General features: G+C 39.0%; 1 protein-coding gene across 1 annotated transcript; it reads left to right on the plus strand.

The window, feature by feature from the left end:
- On the plus strand, positions 1,772–8,520 carry LOC109232898 (GATA transcription factor 26-like). The gene is made up of 8 exons (XM_019398588.1): positions 1,772–2,253; positions 4,079–4,444; positions 4,989–5,418; positions 5,944–6,016; positions 6,318–6,421; positions 6,518–6,704; positions 6,821–6,941; positions 7,920–8,520. The coding sequence occupies exons 1-8, from the start codon at positions 2,214–2,216 to the stop codon at positions 8,228–8,230; spliced, it is 1,632 nt and encodes a 543-aa protein (XP_019254133.1). The 5' UTR covers positions 1,772–2,213; the 3' UTR covers positions 8,231–8,520.

A 20,813-nucleotide genomic window follows, 5' to 3' on the forward strand; every position in this document is an offset into this window, starting at 1 on the left:
GGGGGGTATTGAGGTGTTTTCAAATTAATTGATGACACGATTATTGAATCCCATATGCCGTGTTAAGTGAAAATGACCAATACCATGAGAGGTAGGTGAATTTATTGCCACGTGGCACCAATGAAACATTCTATTAAGGCACTAGGCACACATTTAACCAATTTAACAAAAATCATTTTTTATTACTAGATGTAGTAATTAAGAGTTTCTGTTACAAAAATTAAATTTTAAATTAAAAACTTCTTCATTTTAAATTTATCTCCAAAAATTTATGTAAATCAAGCTTAAAAAATAATTGAAACATGATAATTAGATTGGACATGGAGAGTATATATCTTCCCATTTTAATTGCTCATTTATACCACCATATTTTTGCACTTTACTTTACATGAATGCTTTTAATTGTCAACTATATCTCATAAAGTTTTATTGACGTATATTGTGTTAAAGGCCACATATTTAACTTATTTTAGAATCACATACAGTTTTGTGAATTACAATAGAGTTATTTGTTTTACTATTTGTGAGTTATTGTAACATATTAACCAACTATTGTAATTGCTAATATATTAAATCAATTGTCCAATTCCTTGATTTCATATTTAATACACTCATGTATATTAATAAATGCACTCTCTACCTTGCGACATTTATAACAACATAATAGAATATATTTTAGATTTTTAATGGATGGTGAACAATAACAATGAGTATTATTGAAAACCAATAACAATGAGCATTATTGAAAAATAAAAAAGCTTCACTACTCTTAAATAAAAAATCAGAAAATCAAAATAAACATTTAAAAATAGAAGGCAGTGACTTTGTCTGCATTCATTATCTTCAATATACATAGTGGAAAGAGGAAAGGACAGAATTGAAAAGAAAGCACATGTTTAAGATTTAACAAAAAAGTCTAAAGTCAACAAAGATATTAAGCAAAGCAAACTTCAAATTTATGAAGTCCATATATATTAATAAAATAAAATAATATCCTTTATGCATTTTCATTAAAGACAAAGGAATTAGAACAATTATCATCAATTAAGATAGTAGGATGAATGTGATTCATTTACCTTTAATTAGAGATTTCGGTTCGAGTCTTGAGAATTGAGAAATTTTCAAAGTATTTTTACATAAGTGGACCGTACGTAGCGTTAATTTCGATTAGCTCAGCCAATGAGTTTCGAATTTCAAATGGTTATAGGACAGGGCATCCCGTTGAATAAAGTATTATGCGTTCACGCAGGATCCGAGGAAGGACCGCATTCCATCGGGTGTGATGAAGACAGCCTATCTTAAAGCAAGCATTAGTGACTATTTCCACGACTCAAACCCAAGACCTATAGGTCACACGGAGATAACTTTATCGTTAAACTAAAAAAAAAAAAAAGGAAATGAAAATTGGAACATTTAAAAAATATTTAACAGAAAAGAAAACTCTATATTTAGAAAAGTCCAATTATGTACTGCACTATTAGGGATCGTTTGGTTGAAAAACAAGTTATCCATAATTAATTATTTCAGGGTTATTCCATCATCCTATAGGAATAAAAAAATACTACAATATCGGAATAATTAATCACAGAATTAGTTATATCACGATTTATCCCAACCAAACGTAAGATAAACTCATCTTAAATTTAGTTCCGAAATTAATTATCCCTTATCTCTTGTACCAAACGAGGCCTTAATATATGTATAACAATTCTCTATTGAGTAAACAAAAAGAAAAAAGGAAAAGCAATATCAATAGCAAAGAAAGCTGAAACATTTACTTCAAATACAAATTTACAAACACAACAAAGAAGTCATATACACAAACAAAACAAAACTCCACCCTTTCCTTTTTTCCAACCATTTATTAGATTCCTTCAATGGGTCTTTCATTTGTCCATTAAATTGTACAAAATTTTCAACTGATTGTTCAAACAAAAAAAAAAAAAAAAACCCATCTCAAATCCCTTTAAAAAGTTGTTCATAATTTTATTTTTTTGCTATTTCAGTGGGGTTTTCTGGGACTTTACGATACAAACTCTTCTGTGTCTTCTTGATTTTTTTTATTTGTGTGTGCTGCAGAGAAATTTGCTATTAAAAGGCTGAACAGAATTCAAGAACTTATAAAGATTAGATTTTTTTACTTTTTCTTTATCATTTCTTAAGTAAAAAAAAGCTTTTTTATTTAATTATTTTTGTAAAGATTTAATCTTTTGATGGGAAAGGAAGGACCTTGCTATCACTGTGGTGTTACAAGTGAGTTAATAATTCTTCACTGTATTTTTTTTCCACTTAAATTTTGTTAATTTTCAAGAAAGTTGGAGTCTTTTTTGTTTCTTTGCCCTGTTAGATTTTTTTTTTTTGGTAAATGTTTTTTTTTTTGGTTGCTTAGATGGTTTGTTCAATTATGGAAATAAATACCCTTATTTTTGTTGCTTCAATAATGAACAATATGGAACAATACTGTTTTGAGTTTGTATTGTTTGTGTTTTACTTAATTCTATGGATTTGAATACTGGTTTTTGAGTTAGAATTTGTTTCTGAAACTGGTTTTTGCTTTTATTTTAATACCCATTGACTCTATTGTAGAATATTGGTCTGTTGAAAATCTTGCTAATTAAGCCTCTTTGAGTAAATGGGCTATGTAAAAGATCAATTTAGTTCCCTTAATTTAACAGAATTGGGGGATATTTTGATTGTTAATGAATTCTTGATTTCCTTCTAAACTCTGTGATATGGATAATGGTTCCTTCATTTGCCTTGATAACGAAACGGGTTGGCTCCAAAGTGCTGGAAATGAGCATAGGGTACTTTGTGTAAACTCTTAAAATGCACTCAGAATTAGCAAAAGATTGCGTGTTGCAATACCAGATGCTTACACACATCTGTATCGGATATGTAGAACTAGTAAATGTAACATAGGTTCCAAATGTAGAAATGTACTTTGTTAATGTGACATTGATATGGTTCTTTAAGGAGCGCAGGCAGCACGTAAAGTGACAATTTGATGATGACTGATTTCTAAGTTCATGTTCCTGAGATTTGTAATAAGAAGGACGTTTATTCCAGGAACAAATGTTGTTTGATTGCTTAGTCGTGCTTCTGTTACAGTTGTGTGTTCACATAACTTGTATAATAGCACATTCTTAGTCAGCGTCTCACTAAGCGAAGGCATTGAGTTCCATTGGACAATTTCTGTATCCCCTGAACCAAGTCACTTGATTCCACTCCTGCTTGAGCTGATCTCGACATTGTGACGAGTTGGAACATTTTGATGAATATTTAGGTTGCATTGTTTAAATTTGGTGATTGCATAAGAATCACACCATAGAACAAATTACTCCAGAAGAAAATCTGTGTACGCTACGTTTGATAACATCTTCTTTGCAGTACTCTTTTGTCTTTCGCTGTATTTCTTAGGTTTGAACTGTAAATAATCCAACTTCTCTAGAAAGACGTGTTAAATTGGTTACTTCTTCCAATACTGGTGTTACTTAAGGTCATCTTGGATATTGGGATGCTTTTCTTTTGCTTGTTATTGACTCGTGTAAGAAATTCTCATGCACAAAGAGTGATAAACTGGTTCAGTTTGTGTAATTGCCAGATTTCAAGTAGGTTTACAAGAGATGTTTAACGATGTTACATTGTTCTTGGGAGTATAATTCTTTAAGCATGTATTTTTGTAAGTCCATCTAGTGCAATGATATGAAACAGCCTCTCTACCCCTCGGGTAGGGGTAAGGTCTGCGTACACACTACCCTCCCCAGACCCCAGTAGTGGGATTACACTGGGTCGTTGTTGTTGTTGCATCTAGTTCAATGATCTCTGATGGAAAATTTTGTGGAGCTTTTTGCTTTTTTATTCAATTCCAGTCTTAGCTGAGTTGTTGAGTGGAAGGGTTCCTGTTGCTCGTCTTTGTTGCTCTACTGAAGAAACAACTTCATAAGAATTTTGAATTATAGACATGCAATTTGTAGTGCCTTAGTTACATGGTCCAATCGTTGTCGCGGTGGGAATTTGTGTCTCGTCCTCCTTTTTCTCTCCTTTGAGTACAGTCCTAACCATCGAAATCATATTGCAGGCACTCCACTTTGGCGTAATGGACCGCCTGAAAAGCCAATATTGTGCAACGCATGTGGATCTCGGTGGAGAACAAAAGGGACTTTGGCAAACTATACTCCTTTGCATGCAAGGGCAGAACCTTGTGACTTTGAGGAACACCGAGTTTCTAGGTTCAAAAACATGCCCATGAAGAACAAAGAGGCAAAGGTTCTGAAACGAAAACAAAGTCATGATATGGTTGAAGTTGGAAGTCCTCCTGATTATAATTTTGGTTTCCGAAAGTGTTTAGATGAAGATACTAGCAACAGGTCGAGTTCTGGTTCCGTTGTCTCAAACTCCGAGAGCTGTGCACAATTTGGTAGTGCTGAAGCAAGTGATTTGACAGGTACCCTAAATATTTCTTTGTCGATTCCTCCTGTTTATGTTCTACCTCTTTTATTAGTTATATCCATATATTGTTCTCAGAATTAATTCACATTCTCTAGTATATATTCCCTGCGTTTCAAAATGAATGAACTTATTTGACTGGACGCAGAGTTTAAGAAAGAATCGAAGTCTTTTGGAACTTGTGGTCTAAAACAATCTATAGTTATTTGTGTGGCTATAAATCATCTCATTAAGGGTAAAATGCAAGTTTAGAGTTGCATTGATTCCTAATTTAGAAAGAGGTCTTTCTTTTTGAAACGGACTAAAAAGGAAATAGGTTGATTCTTTTTTAAATGCAGGGAGAATATTTTTTTGGATAATCTAGAATTATGGCTGCATTTTCTTCTAAAACTGAAAATTTTGGGACCAAATCTCGAACTTGGTCTCTTCTTTCAATCAAACTTAAAGTATAGTTGTTTTGTTCTTAGCATTTTCTTGTGTTTTATGTTTCTGTTTTGGAGTTTTTGTGCGTGAAATATTTACCCCTTGATTTTGGTTTTCAGGCCCGGCGCAATCCAATATATGGGATACAACGGTGCCGTCAAAGAAGAGAACCTGTTTCAATCGGCCAAAGCCATCTTCAGTCGAGAAGCTCACCAAAGACCTATATACCATCTTACATGAACAACAGCAAAGTTCATGCTTCTCTGCATCCTCTGAAGATGATTTGCTTTTCGAGAGTGAAAAGCCGATGGTTTCGGTTGAGATAGGACATGGGAGTATGCTAATTCGGCATCCTAGTTCGATAGGTAGAGAAGAATCAGAAGCCAGCTCTCTTTCTGTTGACAACAAGCACCGTTCTGTTAATGAGGCTTATTCACGATTGACTACCCGACCTGTAAATATTAGTAAGGGTGTCAATTCACCAAATATGGGTGCCGACAGAACCAAGAAACCTATTGGTCAGGCTGTGGAACAAGACCAGATTAAAAGGTGCCCTCTCCATTAGTCTTGATAGCATGTAAAATTGCATCGAGAAACGAAATTTTGTGCTGCATGTTGGTCAGATGGAATATAAGGTGTTAAATGCATTATATCTGCTAAAGTCGGATGTCCTGTGGCTACACAGGTAGTATCATCCAGGGCAGAGGTTGAAGCCCGGCTATGGGTTCGGCGGAACCCAGTAGCTTTTGCTCAAACGGTATATTTGTGTTAAGAAATTCATTAAATTTGTGCACATATTGAACTTAGAACCCTGTTGTTAGTTGTCGTACTTAGATCCAAAACCCATAAAGTTGAAATCCTGGCTCCGCCTCTGGTATCACCTACGGGTCTGGAACATACATTATTTTGGTCACCACATCTTCTAAACAACACAAGTCCACATTTTTCCGTTGAATTGTTAGGTAAACTTGTTGCAGCGTCATTCTAGTTCCATCATTCTATGAGCATTTGAAGCCTTTCTCTTTGCTTTTGGTGTATGCTTACCATCTTTCTGATATATTTTCTAAATTGCAGAAACAAAGAGAAACTTGAAACACTACAGATTCTTGGACATCATAATTCACCCCTTCGCTATATAGAACTGAAGGTCTGTCACTCTCTCTTGTATTTCGTATAAAGTAATTTTGCTTTCTTTCAATTAATACTACCATAGAATGTCCTAACAACGCCAACTTGTCTGTGCTGCTGGTTTATTGTTGTTGTTTGTAGACTTAAAATGATCTTCCTCTTTTGATTATCATTAGTAACTTTTGACTTGCGTGGATTGTCCTTCTCTTTAACAGTAATGTCTTTAACCATTTTCAAAGTCGATTTTCACTAGGTTGTTCAGTGTTAAATGTTACTGGAATCGATCAGAAATTGATAAGATTGTGTGATACTTGGTGCAGGATGTACTTAATTATGAAGAATTCATGAGGCATTTATCAAGTGATGAACAACAACAGCTACTAAAGTACTTACCGCCTGTTGATTCTTTTGCGCCTCCAGATAGGTTTGCACGTCTTCTCTATATTTCACTTTCTGGTCATTTTGGCTTATATTGAACTTGAACAACAAATTATTTTCCTGTTCTTTTCTCTATCTGCAGTCTTAGAAGCATGTTCGAGAGCTCTCAATTTGAGGAAAACGTCGCTTCCTTCCAGAAACTTCTTGCAGAAGGTGTTTTCGATAACTCATTGCCAGGAGTAAAATTAGAAGATTGTAGAACATTGAAGAGGTTTATATTATGCTATTTATCAAAGTCAAAGTGGGTGGAACAATATAATCTACTCAAGGTTTGGTTACTAACCATTTATTGCATATATACTGAACATGTAATCCACCATCTTCTATGTTATATATTCTATATGTGAAGTGCAATTTTGTTGAAGCTAATTTTATTCTTTGGTAGGACACAAAGTGTAAGAATAGTAGCAGCGGTTCTGATGTTGCAGGAGAGCAAAGTGTTATCGGCACATGTCATTCGGTAAATGTGAAGAGACCACGGGAGGGACAGCATCTAAAGTATTCGGGTCGGTTGAGTTCCTCTTTCCCTTTTCCCTTTATGACATTTGACATTTCCTCTGTCATAGACTTGTTTTGACGGGAGTAAGTATTTACCTGAGGATTGTCGTTCAAATTTGCATAGTAAAGAAAGCACAAGAGTTACATAAGGACTTGCACATAAGTTTGACTATTCACTACTGAATTCCCTATGTTGTTATGTCGTATAACCGGGTAATATTAGAAATGTTCCCGACAATGCTATGGGTTGTTTCTTCACACATGAGAAACCACGTAGTTTGCGTTATTACCATTGAGGGTAAATACAATTGTTGAAAACGAGAGGTTGGAAATAGAGTTGGTATAAAGAAATGTCTACCTATATATCTCTGTCTTCTATTATTCCCCCTATTTCAATTTATGTGTCTTACTTTCCTTTTTAGTTTGTTTCAAAAAGAATGCCACTTTCTATATTTAGTAACTCTTTAACTCCGCCAATCCACGTGGCATGTTTCAGGCCACAAGATTCAAGGATATTTTGGTGCATTACACATCTTTAATTTAAGACCACAAGATTCATAAGTTTTCCTTACTTTTCCTAAACTCTGTGTCCAGTTAAACTAAGACACATAAAATAAAACGGAGGGAGTATTTCTTTTTTAGCCCCCTCTACCAGCAAATATTCCTTTAGCAGTATATGCGAAAATCATGGTTGGTTTGACTAGGTAAGGATCACAACTTTATTATACTCTAGTACATTTAACAAAAAGGTAAGCATCACTACTTGTTTGATTGGGAGATTGATATCCTTAAACTGCGAAGCTTTTATCTCTATCTAGTATCTTCTCCGTAGAACTTTCTCAAGCTAAACTGTTGTTCAAAATTCATGTGGGCATATACAAGAATTTCCTCCCCCCTTTGCTCCATTTCCATGTGCAGTGTGTTGTCCGATTACATATTTGACTAATTCCTTCAAATTTAAATATTTACGAGCTATTTCGCTTCAGGTGCAAAGACAACAATGAAGAGCCCCAAGAGTATGGTGATGAAAAGCATCTATGAGCAGAAGGAACTATTAAACAATGATGGTTCTTACTCCAGCCCAAAAAGCTCGTTTGCCTTGCCTTCTGAGACTAGTTCCCTCGTGCTGGATTCTTTCCGTTCTGCAAACGAAAATTCTGATCAAGACTTGCTGCTGGATGTGCCATCCAACAGCTACTTCCCTCAAGCAGAACTACTCTTACCAACATCAAGTTTTACTCCTCAAGCGAGTACTAGTAGTAGCTCAATGTATCCTTCACATCTCGTCCGTCCCTAGCAATATTATCACACTTTGCTTGCTTTCTTTAGATATCTCAAAGATAGTTAAGCCAAAACAATATGGTAGTGTTGCATATCCCATGCAAACTTATATATGGAATTTGCCAAAGGGGCTCGGATGGTGACCTTTTCGCGGTTGACCTATATTGAAACCAAATTTTGGATTTAGCAAATGGATATGGTTGTTTTTTCCCTTTTGTACAAAACAATGTAAAATATAGCTGAAAATGCAGGGTAATGAATGGCTAGAAATATTGTATGCAGTCAAATTTTTGGCTTAATTGTGAACACCCTTATGTGTGTTAGTTCTATTGATGGTGAAGTCAGTCCTAAAGACTCATCAAATCTCCAAATGGAGGGAGTAGAGTTCCTTGCTATGCTCCTTTCAAACATTTCTTGTTATCCTAAGGGGTCGTTTGGTAGGGTGTATAAGAATAATGATGAATAAGGTGTATTAGTAATGCTTGGATTAGACAAGTGAGGCTTGCTCAGTTGGTAAAAGCACCTCCACCCACGACCGTTAGGTCCTGGGTTCGAGTCATGCTGGAGGGGAAGTGTGGAAACACTATAGATCCTCCTAATTTGGGAGGGGTTTAAAAAAAAAAGGTAATGCAGGGATTAGTAGTACAAGTATTAGTTATGCAGAGATTATTTCTTATCCACTGTTTGGTGTGGTGTATTAAAAATTAAAATGCATTTCATAATTTTTAAGAAAATTAGTTGTTTACAAAAATGCCCTCCATATTCTTTAACATTAAGAGACTTTAAGGATAATTTTGTCTTTAACCATGCTAATGCATGCATTAATAGCCTTGGTATTACTAATACCATGGTTGCCATGTATTAGTTATACATAGGATAATACCAAATAGGTAGTATAACTTAAACTTGTATTAGTAATACATATGTTGAAAAAGTGTACCAAATAAGAGATTAGTAATACCAAAAGTTAATGCATGCATTATTTTTCTCTAATACTTCTTACCAAACGACCCCTTAGATGGGTTGTTACTTTCCTATTAGATGAACATTAGAATCACTTAACTAACCACAATTAGTCCTAATTTAATGTGAAGATTGTTATATAGTTAAATAGTAATGTAAGAAATATAATGCTCATAATAATATTGTAAAGATGTCACACATTGTATTGGGGCTGGTTGGATGAAATGGAGACTCGCTTCCAGCGTTTTGTGTGATAAGAAGGTGCCACCAAAACTTAAGGGTAAGTTCTACAGAGTGGCGGTTAGACCAACGATGTTGTATGGGGTTGAGTATTAGCCAGTCAAGATCGCTCATGTCCAGAAGATAAAGGTAGCAGAGATGATGATGTTGAGATGGATGTGCGGGCACACCAGGTTAGATAGGATCAGAAATGAGGTTATTCACGACAAGGTGGTGTGGCCCCTATTGAGGACAAGATGTGGGAAGCGCGACTTAAGTGGTTTGGTCATGTGAGGAGGAGGAGCATTGACGCACGAGTGAGGAGGTGTGAGAGCTTGACATTGGTGGGCCTACGGAGAGGTAGAAGTAGGACAAAGAAGAGGTGGGGAGATGTGATTAGGCAAGACATGGCGCATCTTCAGCTGGCGGAATGAAACCGATTAATATGGAACTGCTAAAGATGGAAAAAACGCAAGGAACGAAGTTGTGAGAAAGTCTCGTGACATCCAAGTTTGATTTTCGAAATGAAAGATTGAGCAGCTGCTGAAGATGGAGCTGCAGAGGGTAGTTCCGGTAAGAGAGAGACATGACCCCTGATAGGAGGGTATGGAGGTCGAGGATTAGGGTAGTAGAGTGGATAGTCTAGAATGTTCATAACAGTAGTATTGGCACGCATTCTCGCTTTCTGTTGGTACTAGGTTTTTATAACTAACCGTTATTTTCTTTCATTGTTGATCACCTTACTGTCTTGTTGTTTTTATTCTGCTTTTATATGGCTTTTTGGTATTGTCCCTTCTTATCTATATTTTCATTAATGTGGTGCTTAAGCTTTCCCGAGTTGAGGATCTATAGGAAACAACCTCTCTATCCTCACAAGGTAGGGGTAAGGTCTGCGTATACACTACCGTCCCCAAACCTCACGACGTGGGATAATACTGTGTATGTTGTTATTGTTGTTGTTATATGATGAGTATATACGCAAATTACTCCCTCCGTCTCATTTTATGTGTCGTTTTTCTCTTTTACACGCCCCTTTAAGAAATATTAATTAGGAAAGGGATTGGACTATTCTACCCTTATTTATGTCATAAGATATAATCTCTCTTCATTGAATATTTATTCTATTTATGTCTTATCTCTATCTTCAAAAGCAATTATTACTAAGGGTAAAAAAGAAAAAATAATAATCAATTTTGTCTTGAACTTCTAAACAACAACAACAACAACAACAACCCAGTATAATCCCACTAGTGGGGTTTGGGGCGTCTTGAGCTTCTAAAATGACAAATAATTTGAGATAACTATTTTTAGTAATCGTAACTGTTAATATAAGACGGAGGGAGTATGTAGGAATACGATGAGTATACAGAAAGGAAAAGGAGGAGGAAAATGGAAGAAAAAGAGGAAGAAGAACATGGAGCAGTAAAAAGAAAGGCGAAGAAGAAGCGGGTCTGAAGTTTGTCTCATTTGCTAAATTTTAAATAAATTGCAAATTATGGCTATATTTTAAACAACGACCATATAAAATGGCTATTAGTGCACTTAATATTATGTTGAAATCAAGAAACAACTATAAGAGATTTTGCATTCTTTTTGAGGAAAATGTGACAACTTCAGCTCTTTGAATGCAATTATCAACCTTTTACACATTTATTTATTCTTATTAAACACGTTTAAAAAAAAAATTGATAAATCATATTCATGTCCAAGGCGGAGCCACCCTTGTTCTAGGGTAGCCAGAAACTTATATGGTATAGATAGGTAAATTCCCTTTACGTATATACTACTATATGTGAAAGTTCATTGATTTTTTCGTATAACGACTGACTCGCGGTTCAATTCTTGTGTCGCTTACGATTGGAGTAAACTATCATTTTGAAGTTTTTTTTTTTTTTTCAAATGAATTGAATATACCTGGATTTGAATTCTCCTACTGAGGAGGACTAGGTTGGATCTACGATCATAATCGGGTTCATCCATTGAGTGACCAATCGAGACCGAAACATGGCAGGTCAAAGCTCGAGCTCGGGTTATATCGAACCAAGGCGCAAAATTAGATCGTCGAACTCGTGACCCAGAGACCAATCTAGATCGAGACCAAACAAGATCGAGGGAAATTTGCCGAGCCAAATAATGGAAAGCCGAAATATTCGCTATCGGTCGAAGATCACGGTGGAAATCTCGGCATGTATTGAGAAGAGGCCGATTAATTAGCAAATTATGAGATTTTTTACCTTGTATAAAATTGTACCAAGAGTAGAACACCCATACTATATAAAGGGGGTTTCTGATCATTTGTAGGACATTGTAACACACACAAAGAAAGCAATATACTGATCATTTTTAGTTCATATCATCTTGTTGTTTAGTTCAAACATTTGATACGTTTCTTGGCTCGAGGGTGATCAAACTCAGAGGCTAAGGCTGTTTAATTTGTGTGGTTTGCATTTATTTTCTTATCATTAATTTCAATATAAATCTGTCTTCCTAATTTGTATCAAGTTATATCACGTATCCTTAAAATCGCAAATAAATTCAATTGTTATCCAATTTTAAGGGTAAACAGTTTGGCACCCACCGTGGGGCTAAGGGTAATAGTGACTACCTGGTACAAACTTTCACAACACACACTATTTTACACTTGTTCTTTGAAGTATCTTTGATTCCAGGACCAAAATGTCGAACTCTCAGTCAACACCCCTATACGTTGACAATGATTTCGGCCACCACGGCGAAAATAATAACATAGCACCAGGGAACGACGTACCCCTGGTTGGCCTCGATGGAGTTCCGGCTGTAGATCCAATCGACGTCAGCTCACATGTAGCCATCAACGCAAATTTAGCCATCGATCTCGAGGGCAGCGTCCGTGGGGATGTCCGATAGCCGCTCAAAGCACTCATGGCGGCGAAGATCGCGGGATCAACCTACTGGTGATCTACGAAATGTTGCAGGCTCAACAGGCAGCAATAGCCCAGCTCCAAAACCAAAATCACCCACCAAGTAGGATCGAGCCCGAGCCGTCCCAAGAAGTTATCCACAGGGCCGAATCGATTTCGAGGAAGTCAAACGAGAAAGAATCGGAGACCAATCCTGCAATCATGAAGATGCTCGAAGAACTGACAAAACGAATTGAGTCGGTGGAAAAGAAAATCGAGGCAAACGACAAGAAGGTGGAAACTTACAACTCTAGGGTCGATCAAACCTCGGGGACACCATCGATATTGAAGGGTTTGGACTCCAAAAAGTTCGTGCAAAAACCTTCCCCCCCCCCTCCCCCGAGCACGGCTCCCAAGCCGATCCCCAAGAAGTTTCGCATGCCCGAGATTCCTAAATACAATGGAACGACTGATCCGAACAAGCACGTCACCTCTTACACATGTGCTATTAAAAGGAATGATCTAGAGGATGACGAGATCAAATCTGTCTTGCTAAAGAAATTCGGAGAGACCCTGTCAAAGGGAGCTATGATATAGTACCACAATTTACCACCTAATTAAATTGATTCATTTGCTATGCTTGCAGATTCTTTCGTAAAGGCACACGCCGAGGCCATCAAGGTTGAAACCGGGAAGTCGGACCTTTTCAAAGTAAGGCAGAAGGACAACGAAATGCTCATAGAATTCGTGTCTCGATTCCAAATGGAACAGATGGACCAGCCATCGGCCGCTGATGATCGGGTTTGTTCAAGCTTTCACCCAAGAACTCAATGTTCGCAGCTCAGTGGCTTCGCAGTAGTTGAAGCAGAATATGATAGAATACCTGGCTGTTACTTGGGATGATGTGTATAATCGATATCAATCAAAGATCAGGGTTGAAGACAATCAACTTGGGGCTCCTTCTGGGTCCGTTTATCCTATCAGACCCGTGGATAGAATCAAGGAACCAAGGTTGAACAGAGATCGATATCAACTGTATAATGAAGATCGTAGGAGCAGTGGATCTGGGCAAAATTCTGCACGAAATGAAAAGAGAAGTGATCAAGGCCAGAGCTCTCGAGGGCTCATGAGCAAGAACGGCTTCGACAGACCTATCGGACCTAAAGAAACACCACGATTATTAGAGTACAACTTTAATGTTGATGCAGCTACCATCGTATCGGCTATCGGACGCATCAAAGATACCAAATGGCCTCGCCCTTTACAAACCGATCTAGCCCAAACGGATCCCAACCAAATATGCAAATATCATGGCACTCATGGTCACAGGACGGAGGATTATCGACAATTGAGAGAAGAATTGGCCCGGTTATTCAACAACGGGCACCTTTGGGAATTTCTGAGCGATCGAGCCAAGAATCATTTTAGAAACAGGGATTCCAATCAACAAAACGAGCAAGACGAACCTCAACACATCATTCATATGATCATTGGAGGGGTCGATGTTCCTCAAGGTCTGATGTTAAAGCGCACCAAAGTATCAATCACAAGGGAAAGACGGACCCCGGGATTACATACTAGAAGGAACTTTATCTTTCAATGACGAGGATGCAGAAGGAATCATGCAGCCCCATAATGATGCAGTATTAATATCTGTACTCATGAATAAAACTCGAGTTAAACGTGTGTTAATTGATCCAGGTATCTCGGCCAACATCATTCGATCGAGGGTCGTAAAGCAACTCGACCTACAAGACCAAATCGTGCCTGAGTCCCGATTGCTAAACGGATTTAACATGGCTCGCGAAACTACTAGGGGAAAAATAATGTTACCGATAAACATAGCCAGAACCACCCAAGAGACCAAGTTTTATGCGATCAAAGGGGACATGAGGTACAATGCCCTGTTCGGGAGACCATGGATCCACAACACGAGGGCTGTACCCTCGATCCTTCACCCGGTATTAAAATTTCCAACACCAGAAGAGATCAAGACGATCTACGGGGAGCAAACCGCTGCAAAGGAGATATTTGTCGTCGATGAAGTAATTCTGATATCAACACTCTCATCGACAAAGGAGCCAGGTTCGAAAGCAAAACAGGAAGCCAAATAGCAATCACTGATGCCAGCCTCGACCTAGCCGGACAAGCAGGGTACTGACGAAGACGATGATTACGGGGTTCCTCGATCCTTTATAGTTCTCGATGATTCTGACTACCAAATCAATGGTCGAAGAGCTAGAGCAGGTCGTACTAATCGAACATCTGCCCGATCAAAAGGTATACCTGGGCACGGGGTTAACTCCCGAGCTCAGGAAAAAGCTCATTCAATTTCTTATAGCTAACATGGATTATTTTGCTTGGTCCTATCTCGATATGACAGGGATCCCACCGGAGATCACTACTCACAAGCTGAGCCTGGACCCAAATGTAACGACCCGACTGGTCGTTTTGAGCTTTTGGACCTTGATCGCCAGTTCTCGGGCATGACTTGCCCCGTGTTATGTATTATGACTGATGTAAATCATTGGATTTGGTTTTCAGGAAAATTTGGAATGAATTTGAAAGAACAGTCTCAGTTGAAAGCTTTGAATTTGGAAGGTTTGACCAAGAGTTGACTTATTTGTATATGAGCTCGGATCAGAATTTTTATGATTTGGTTAGCTTCGTTGGGTGATTTGTGACTTAGGAGCGCGATTAGAATGCATTTTGGAAGTCCGTGGAAGGTTTAGGCTTGAATTGGCGAAGTTGAGATTTTGGCGATTTTCGGTTGGTAGGTGAGATTTTGATATAGAGGTCGGAATGAAATTCCGAGAGTTGCAGTAGCTTTGTTATGTCATTTGGGATGTGTGCGCAAAATTTCAGGTCATTCGGACGTGGTTTGGTTGGGTTTTTGATCGAAAGCGTATTTCGGAAGTTTTTGGGCAACTTAGCCTTGAATCCAATGTGTTTTGAGTGATTTGATGTTGTTTGAGGTGTTTTAATGACTGGAACAGGTTTGAATGATGTTATAGATTGTGTTGGTATGTTTGGTTGAGGTCCCGAGGGCCTCGGGTGAGTTTCGAGTGGTCAATCGGACCATTTCATGTTGGGAAAATTGCAGGTTTTGGCTCCAGCTCTGTTGTAGATGTTTCCTCTTCGCGATCGCGTGAGGAGGCTCGCGATCGCGTAGAGTTATTTCAGGGGCATCCAGGTTTTCTCTTCGCGTACGCATAGATCGGGTCGCAATCGCGTAGTTTTGCGTTGCTGTCAATCGCGGTCGCGTGTCATCATTTGCGATCGCGTAGTTGGGAGATTCTGAGCATCGCGTTCGCATGAGGGAGTACGCGATCGCGTAGTGTAAGTGTGGGCTGTGATTCGCGATCGCGAGGGCTTTTCCGCGATCGCGATTAAGTAAAATTGAGTGCTAGGCAGAATGTTTTAAAAACCCATTTTCGCGAATTTGAGGCTAAGTTCCTCCATTGTTGGTCGATTTTGAAGCTTTTTGAAGAGGATTGAAGAGGGTTCAAGGGGAATTACCTAGAGGTAAGATTTTTGAACTTAAAACTCGTTTTTATTGTGTAATCTACCTAGAAATTCATGGAACTTAAGCAAAAATGGAAGAAACTAGGGCTTGGGATTTTGGAATTTGATTTGGGGATTTGAAGGACCAATTGGTGTCGGATTTGAGAACTTTTGGTATGTATGAACTCGTGAGGAGATAAGGAATCTAATGATGTGAAAATTTCTAAGTTTCGAGAAGTGGCCCGGGGCTCGGGTTTTGCTAATTTCGGGATTTTTGGTATTTTTCGATTGTTTTCGCTTGGGCTTTGTTCCCTTAGCATATTGTGACGTATTCGTTCTGGTTTTGGATAGATTCGACGCGCGTGGAGGCCGATTCGAGGGGCAAAGGCATCGTGAGCTAGAGATATCGCCGGTTCGAGGTGAGTAATGATTATAAATGATATCCTGAGGGTTTGAAACCCCAGATTGCACATCGTAGTGCTATATTGAGGTGACTTAGAGCACCTTTGGGGATTGTGACTTGGTCCGTCCCGATTGATGATTTTACTGTGTAATTGACTGAAACTTATTTGTATTCAATATGACTTGGGCTGATTGCCATATTTGGGCTTCGTGCCAGCTATTTGAACCCCTTCGGGATGGTTGTCAGTCATGCATTTTTCCACTATTTTCAAAACTCAACCAAGTTTACTTGCTTTAACACTTGAAATGATATTTCCAATAATATTTTGGGCTGAGCATCATGTTTATTGTTGCCCGAGTGGCTTGTGTGATTTTGTTGACTGAGTTAGGCCGAGGGCCTGTATTGTGAGGATACTTTTGGATCGGGCTGCACGCCGCAGCAATATATATATATATATATATATATATACACGGATCGGGCTGCATGCCGCAGCGGTACTAGTACTATTCTACGTGTTTACTTTATTTCATTGTCTGCCATTATCTGTTGTTTGTGTTACTTCACGGGGTATCTACTTGATTGCCTGGCATTATCTGTTGAGTGAGTGTTGTGCCCGAGGGGCGGATTTCTGTGCTTATCTGCACTAATTGTTTGCATTTATTCGCATAACCGTTGAAAAAGTCATTTTCAAAAGAGGTTTGAACTGAGCTAAGATGTTTTCTAAAGATTTCACAGTTTCACTGTTTTTCTCAAAAGGGTTTTATATTGCTTCTATACAGCATGATGATTTATTATACGTGATTTCTTACTGCTCAGTTGTTATTTACCTTTATTACTCACCGAGTTGGAGTACTCACTTTACTCCCTGCACCTTGTGTGCAGATGCAGGTATTTATCCACCCGTTAGCGGGTTTTGGCTGATCAGAGGCAGATTTATAGGAGTTAGCGAGGTGACTGCCAGCGTTCGCAGCACCATTTTTCTCTCTTTAGTTCATTATTCCGGTTTTGTATATTTGAGACCTTGTAGTTGGATTTACACTCTAATAGATGCTCGTGACTTGTGACACCCTGATTAGGGCAGTGTTGGGTTGTAATTCCGCTAATTAATATCATGAAATCATATTTAAACTGCTTATGAACGGTCTAACTGCTTAAAAGAGGTGTTCTGAAATGGTCTGGCTGGCCTTGTCTTCACGAGAGGCGCCATCACGATCGGAGCAGGGTTTGGGTCGTGACAGGTTGGTATCAGAGCCTAGGTTACTAGGTCTCACAAGTCATGAGCAGGTTTAGTAGAGTCTCGCGGATCGGTACGGAGACACCAAGATGCTCGTGACTTCTCACTGAGAATCTTGTAGGTGTCCCCCTTCTCAGTAAGCTCCCGAATCTCGGCCTTGTGCTGGGTTAACTCCTCCTGGTATCGGAGGAAAGACTCATGGTGCAGTACCGAGGCCTACAAGCATAAAGAAAGGTGTTATGATTATTTACAACTTTAAGTTTAAAGTACATAATAAAAAAGATACTCGAAGTTACCCGATTCAACGCCTGTTGAGCTTCATTGAACAAGCAGGGCATTTCCACCTTGTCCATCACGGCCTGGTCCTCTTCAGTCACCAAACACCGAAGATAGCTAGCAACCCCCACGGGGGAAGAGAAAACCCGGGCATCCTCCGGGATAGAGAAAACTATTGACTGCTTTCGATCAAGGTCAACAAGGGTTGGGACTGGCTCCCAGCGATGCTACCTTCTTTGGCACCAGCAAGTCTCCAAGCCTAGTGACGTCCTCCGAGGCAGAAGACTCCAACCCATCTAAGAAGTTGTGGATATCTGTAGCCCATTGAGGCCCCTCGTAGGATCGACCTTCTACCATACCGGCCCCATGGATCATTGCAACTGGAACTGAGGAGATCCAGTAATGTCAATCACCCCAAGAACATCTTTCAAGGCACTTTCCCCTACTCGAGAAGCATCAGCCCAGGTTTCTTTTTCGACTCCTCTATCTCGAGGCGGAGTGGCCTCACCCCCTCTGGTTCGAGAGCTTCGGCTAAAGTTCTCCCATCGACCTCCTCAAGTTGAGGCGGTTCAATTTCAACACCCACCGGTTCAGAGGCCTCTCATATCAAGACACATGCCCGCACGCGGGCCACCAGCTTGGATTTATCTTCTTCTTCTTCTTCTTCTTCGGACTCATCCCTTAGCGGTAGACTGGGTCCGAGGATAGAGTACCAATGTTTCCCTTGGGTTTATGCACCGACCTCCTCTTTGCTTCTTTTTCCCGAGTTTGGAGAACTCGGAACCCTTTTCCTTTTCTTCTCGTCACCCTGTCCCAGAGTAGGGGACTCGAGAAGCACATCCTCATCACCGGATGGAGGCCTCGTAGCAACATCTTTAGGGAGACCTACAAAAGAAAACTGTACTGATAAGAATTCGATGGCGCAAGGAGGAAGTCAAACATTATTAAATCAGAAAAGAAAACTTACTATGATTACAGGCCTCCCACCAAACCTTCGATAGTTTGCGCCATACGCGCTCGGAATACGGTCTCTGTGACACAAGATCCTCGATCCACTCCTTGAGTCGAGGAACTGTATCCGGCATCCAGACCACTGTTTAGATGTCCTCGGCAGGGATCAATTCCGAGGTCTTCACTCGAACAAATCGGCCCATCCATCCTCGGTCCCGGTCCTCATCTATACTCGAGAACGGGGCCCTATTGGCCCGGCGAGTAAGTTTTATTAATCCCCCTCGATAGAGTTAGGGACTGTACAGACGCATGAGATGATCGAGGGTGAAGGGATCCCCCTCGATTTTGCTTACAAAAAAGCAAAGAAGAATCACTATCCTCTAGAAAGAGGGGTGAATTTGACCGAGGGTCACTTCGTACCTTTTGCAGAAGGCAATAATGATCGGGTCTAAGGGACCTAACGTAAAGGGGTAAGTGTAAACACTTAAAAAACCCTTCACGTGGGTAGTAATTGATTCCTCAGGCGAGGGCACCACCACGTATTTATCGGTCCAATTACAATCCTCTTTGACCTTGGAGAGGAGATCATCGGTGATCGAACATATATATCTCAAGACCGGCTTGCATCGATCTAGTACCGAGGAAGTTTTTTCGATTTTGAAATCAGTACCGATCGGGCACCCTCCTAGAACGAACTCTTCGGGGTGTGGCTCCGCCGCAGTCCCATTGCAGGCAGGCCGTGATGAAGAGGCTGTTTCTTTCTATGGAACAGTTTTAGAAGTTTTTGCCATTTCAAAGCAGAGATGAAGAAAAGAAAATTAAGAAGGTACGCTTAGTGGTTGCAAAAGGTTCAAGAAATCTCGGTACAAAAGTTGGAGAGTGAAGAGATTCTTAAAGAACAAGAGTAGAAGAATTTTTTGAACATAAAGTTTGAATGAATGAAAGTTGGGATATTTATAATTTGCTAATGACGGTTCAAAACCAGTAGTGGCCGACTAACAATGACACACGTTTAATACCTTGAAGACTTGACCGACGGGACGTTTCAGTTACCTTTTGTCGCTTACGTCATGATCTATCGAAACGAGGTTCGGAAGTTCATATTCTTTCTCGTCATCTTCTTTTCGAAAAACGAGGGAACTATCTGTATATGGTCGAAATCGGGTTCGTCAATTGAGTGACCAATCGAGGCTGAAATATGGCAGGTCAAAGCTCAAGCTCGGGTTATATCGAACCAAGGCACAAAATTAGATCGTCGAGCTCGTGACCCAAAGACCGAGCAAGATCGAGACCGAATAAGATCGAGAAAAACTTGCCGAGCCAAATAACAAAAAGCCGAAATATCCGCAATCGGTCGAAGATCACGGTGGAAATCTCGACACGTATCAATTAGAGGCCGACTAATTAGCAAATCATGAGATTTTTTACCTTGTATAGAATTGTACCAAGAGTAGAACACCCCTACTATATAAAGGGGGTTTTGATAATTTGTAGGACATTGTAACACGCACAAAGAAAGCAATATACTGATCATTTCTAGTTCTTATCATCTTGTTGTTCAGTTCTAACATTAGTTGATACGTTTCTTAGCTCGAGGGTGATCAAACTCAGAGGCTAAGGCTGTTCAATTTGTATGGTTTGCATTTATTTTCTTATTGTTAATTTCAATATTAATCTGTCTTCTTAATTTGTATCAAGTTATATCACGTATCCTCAAAATCCCGTAAAAATTCAATTGTTATCCAATTTTAAGGATAAACAGATCTAGCCATTTTGGCCGCTCTATTTGTAGAGGCATTGGCTTTCTTTTTACCATGTTTATAGTACGTGCTAATGAAGGATTTTTTGGGGGGTTGGGGTGGGGTGGGGGCTATTTCTAAAACATCTTAAGATTTTTGTAATTAATCTGAAAGAAAGCTGTAATTTCACTAATCTAGTTATTTTAAATAAATTTTACAACTTTACTAAAATTAATGTCATGTTAATAACCGTTATATACTCCAAATGTCTTAATTTATATGCAAATTTATTTTTATGTTATCTAAATATGACATCATTTTATATTTAGAAATAATTTAACCTTAAATTTTTTATGTTATCTTTAATAAGAAGTTTTATAGCTACATAAATTTTTATAAATTATTTTAGATGATAAGTTTTAATTTCCCCC

Source organism: Nicotiana attenuata, chromosome 10 (assembly GCF_001879085.1).
Source record: "Nicotiana attenuata strain UT chromosome 10, NIATTr2, whole genome shotgun sequence".
Taxonomy (NCBI): domain Eukaryota; kingdom Viridiplantae; phylum Streptophyta; class Magnoliopsida; order Solanales; family Solanaceae; genus Nicotiana; species Nicotiana attenuata.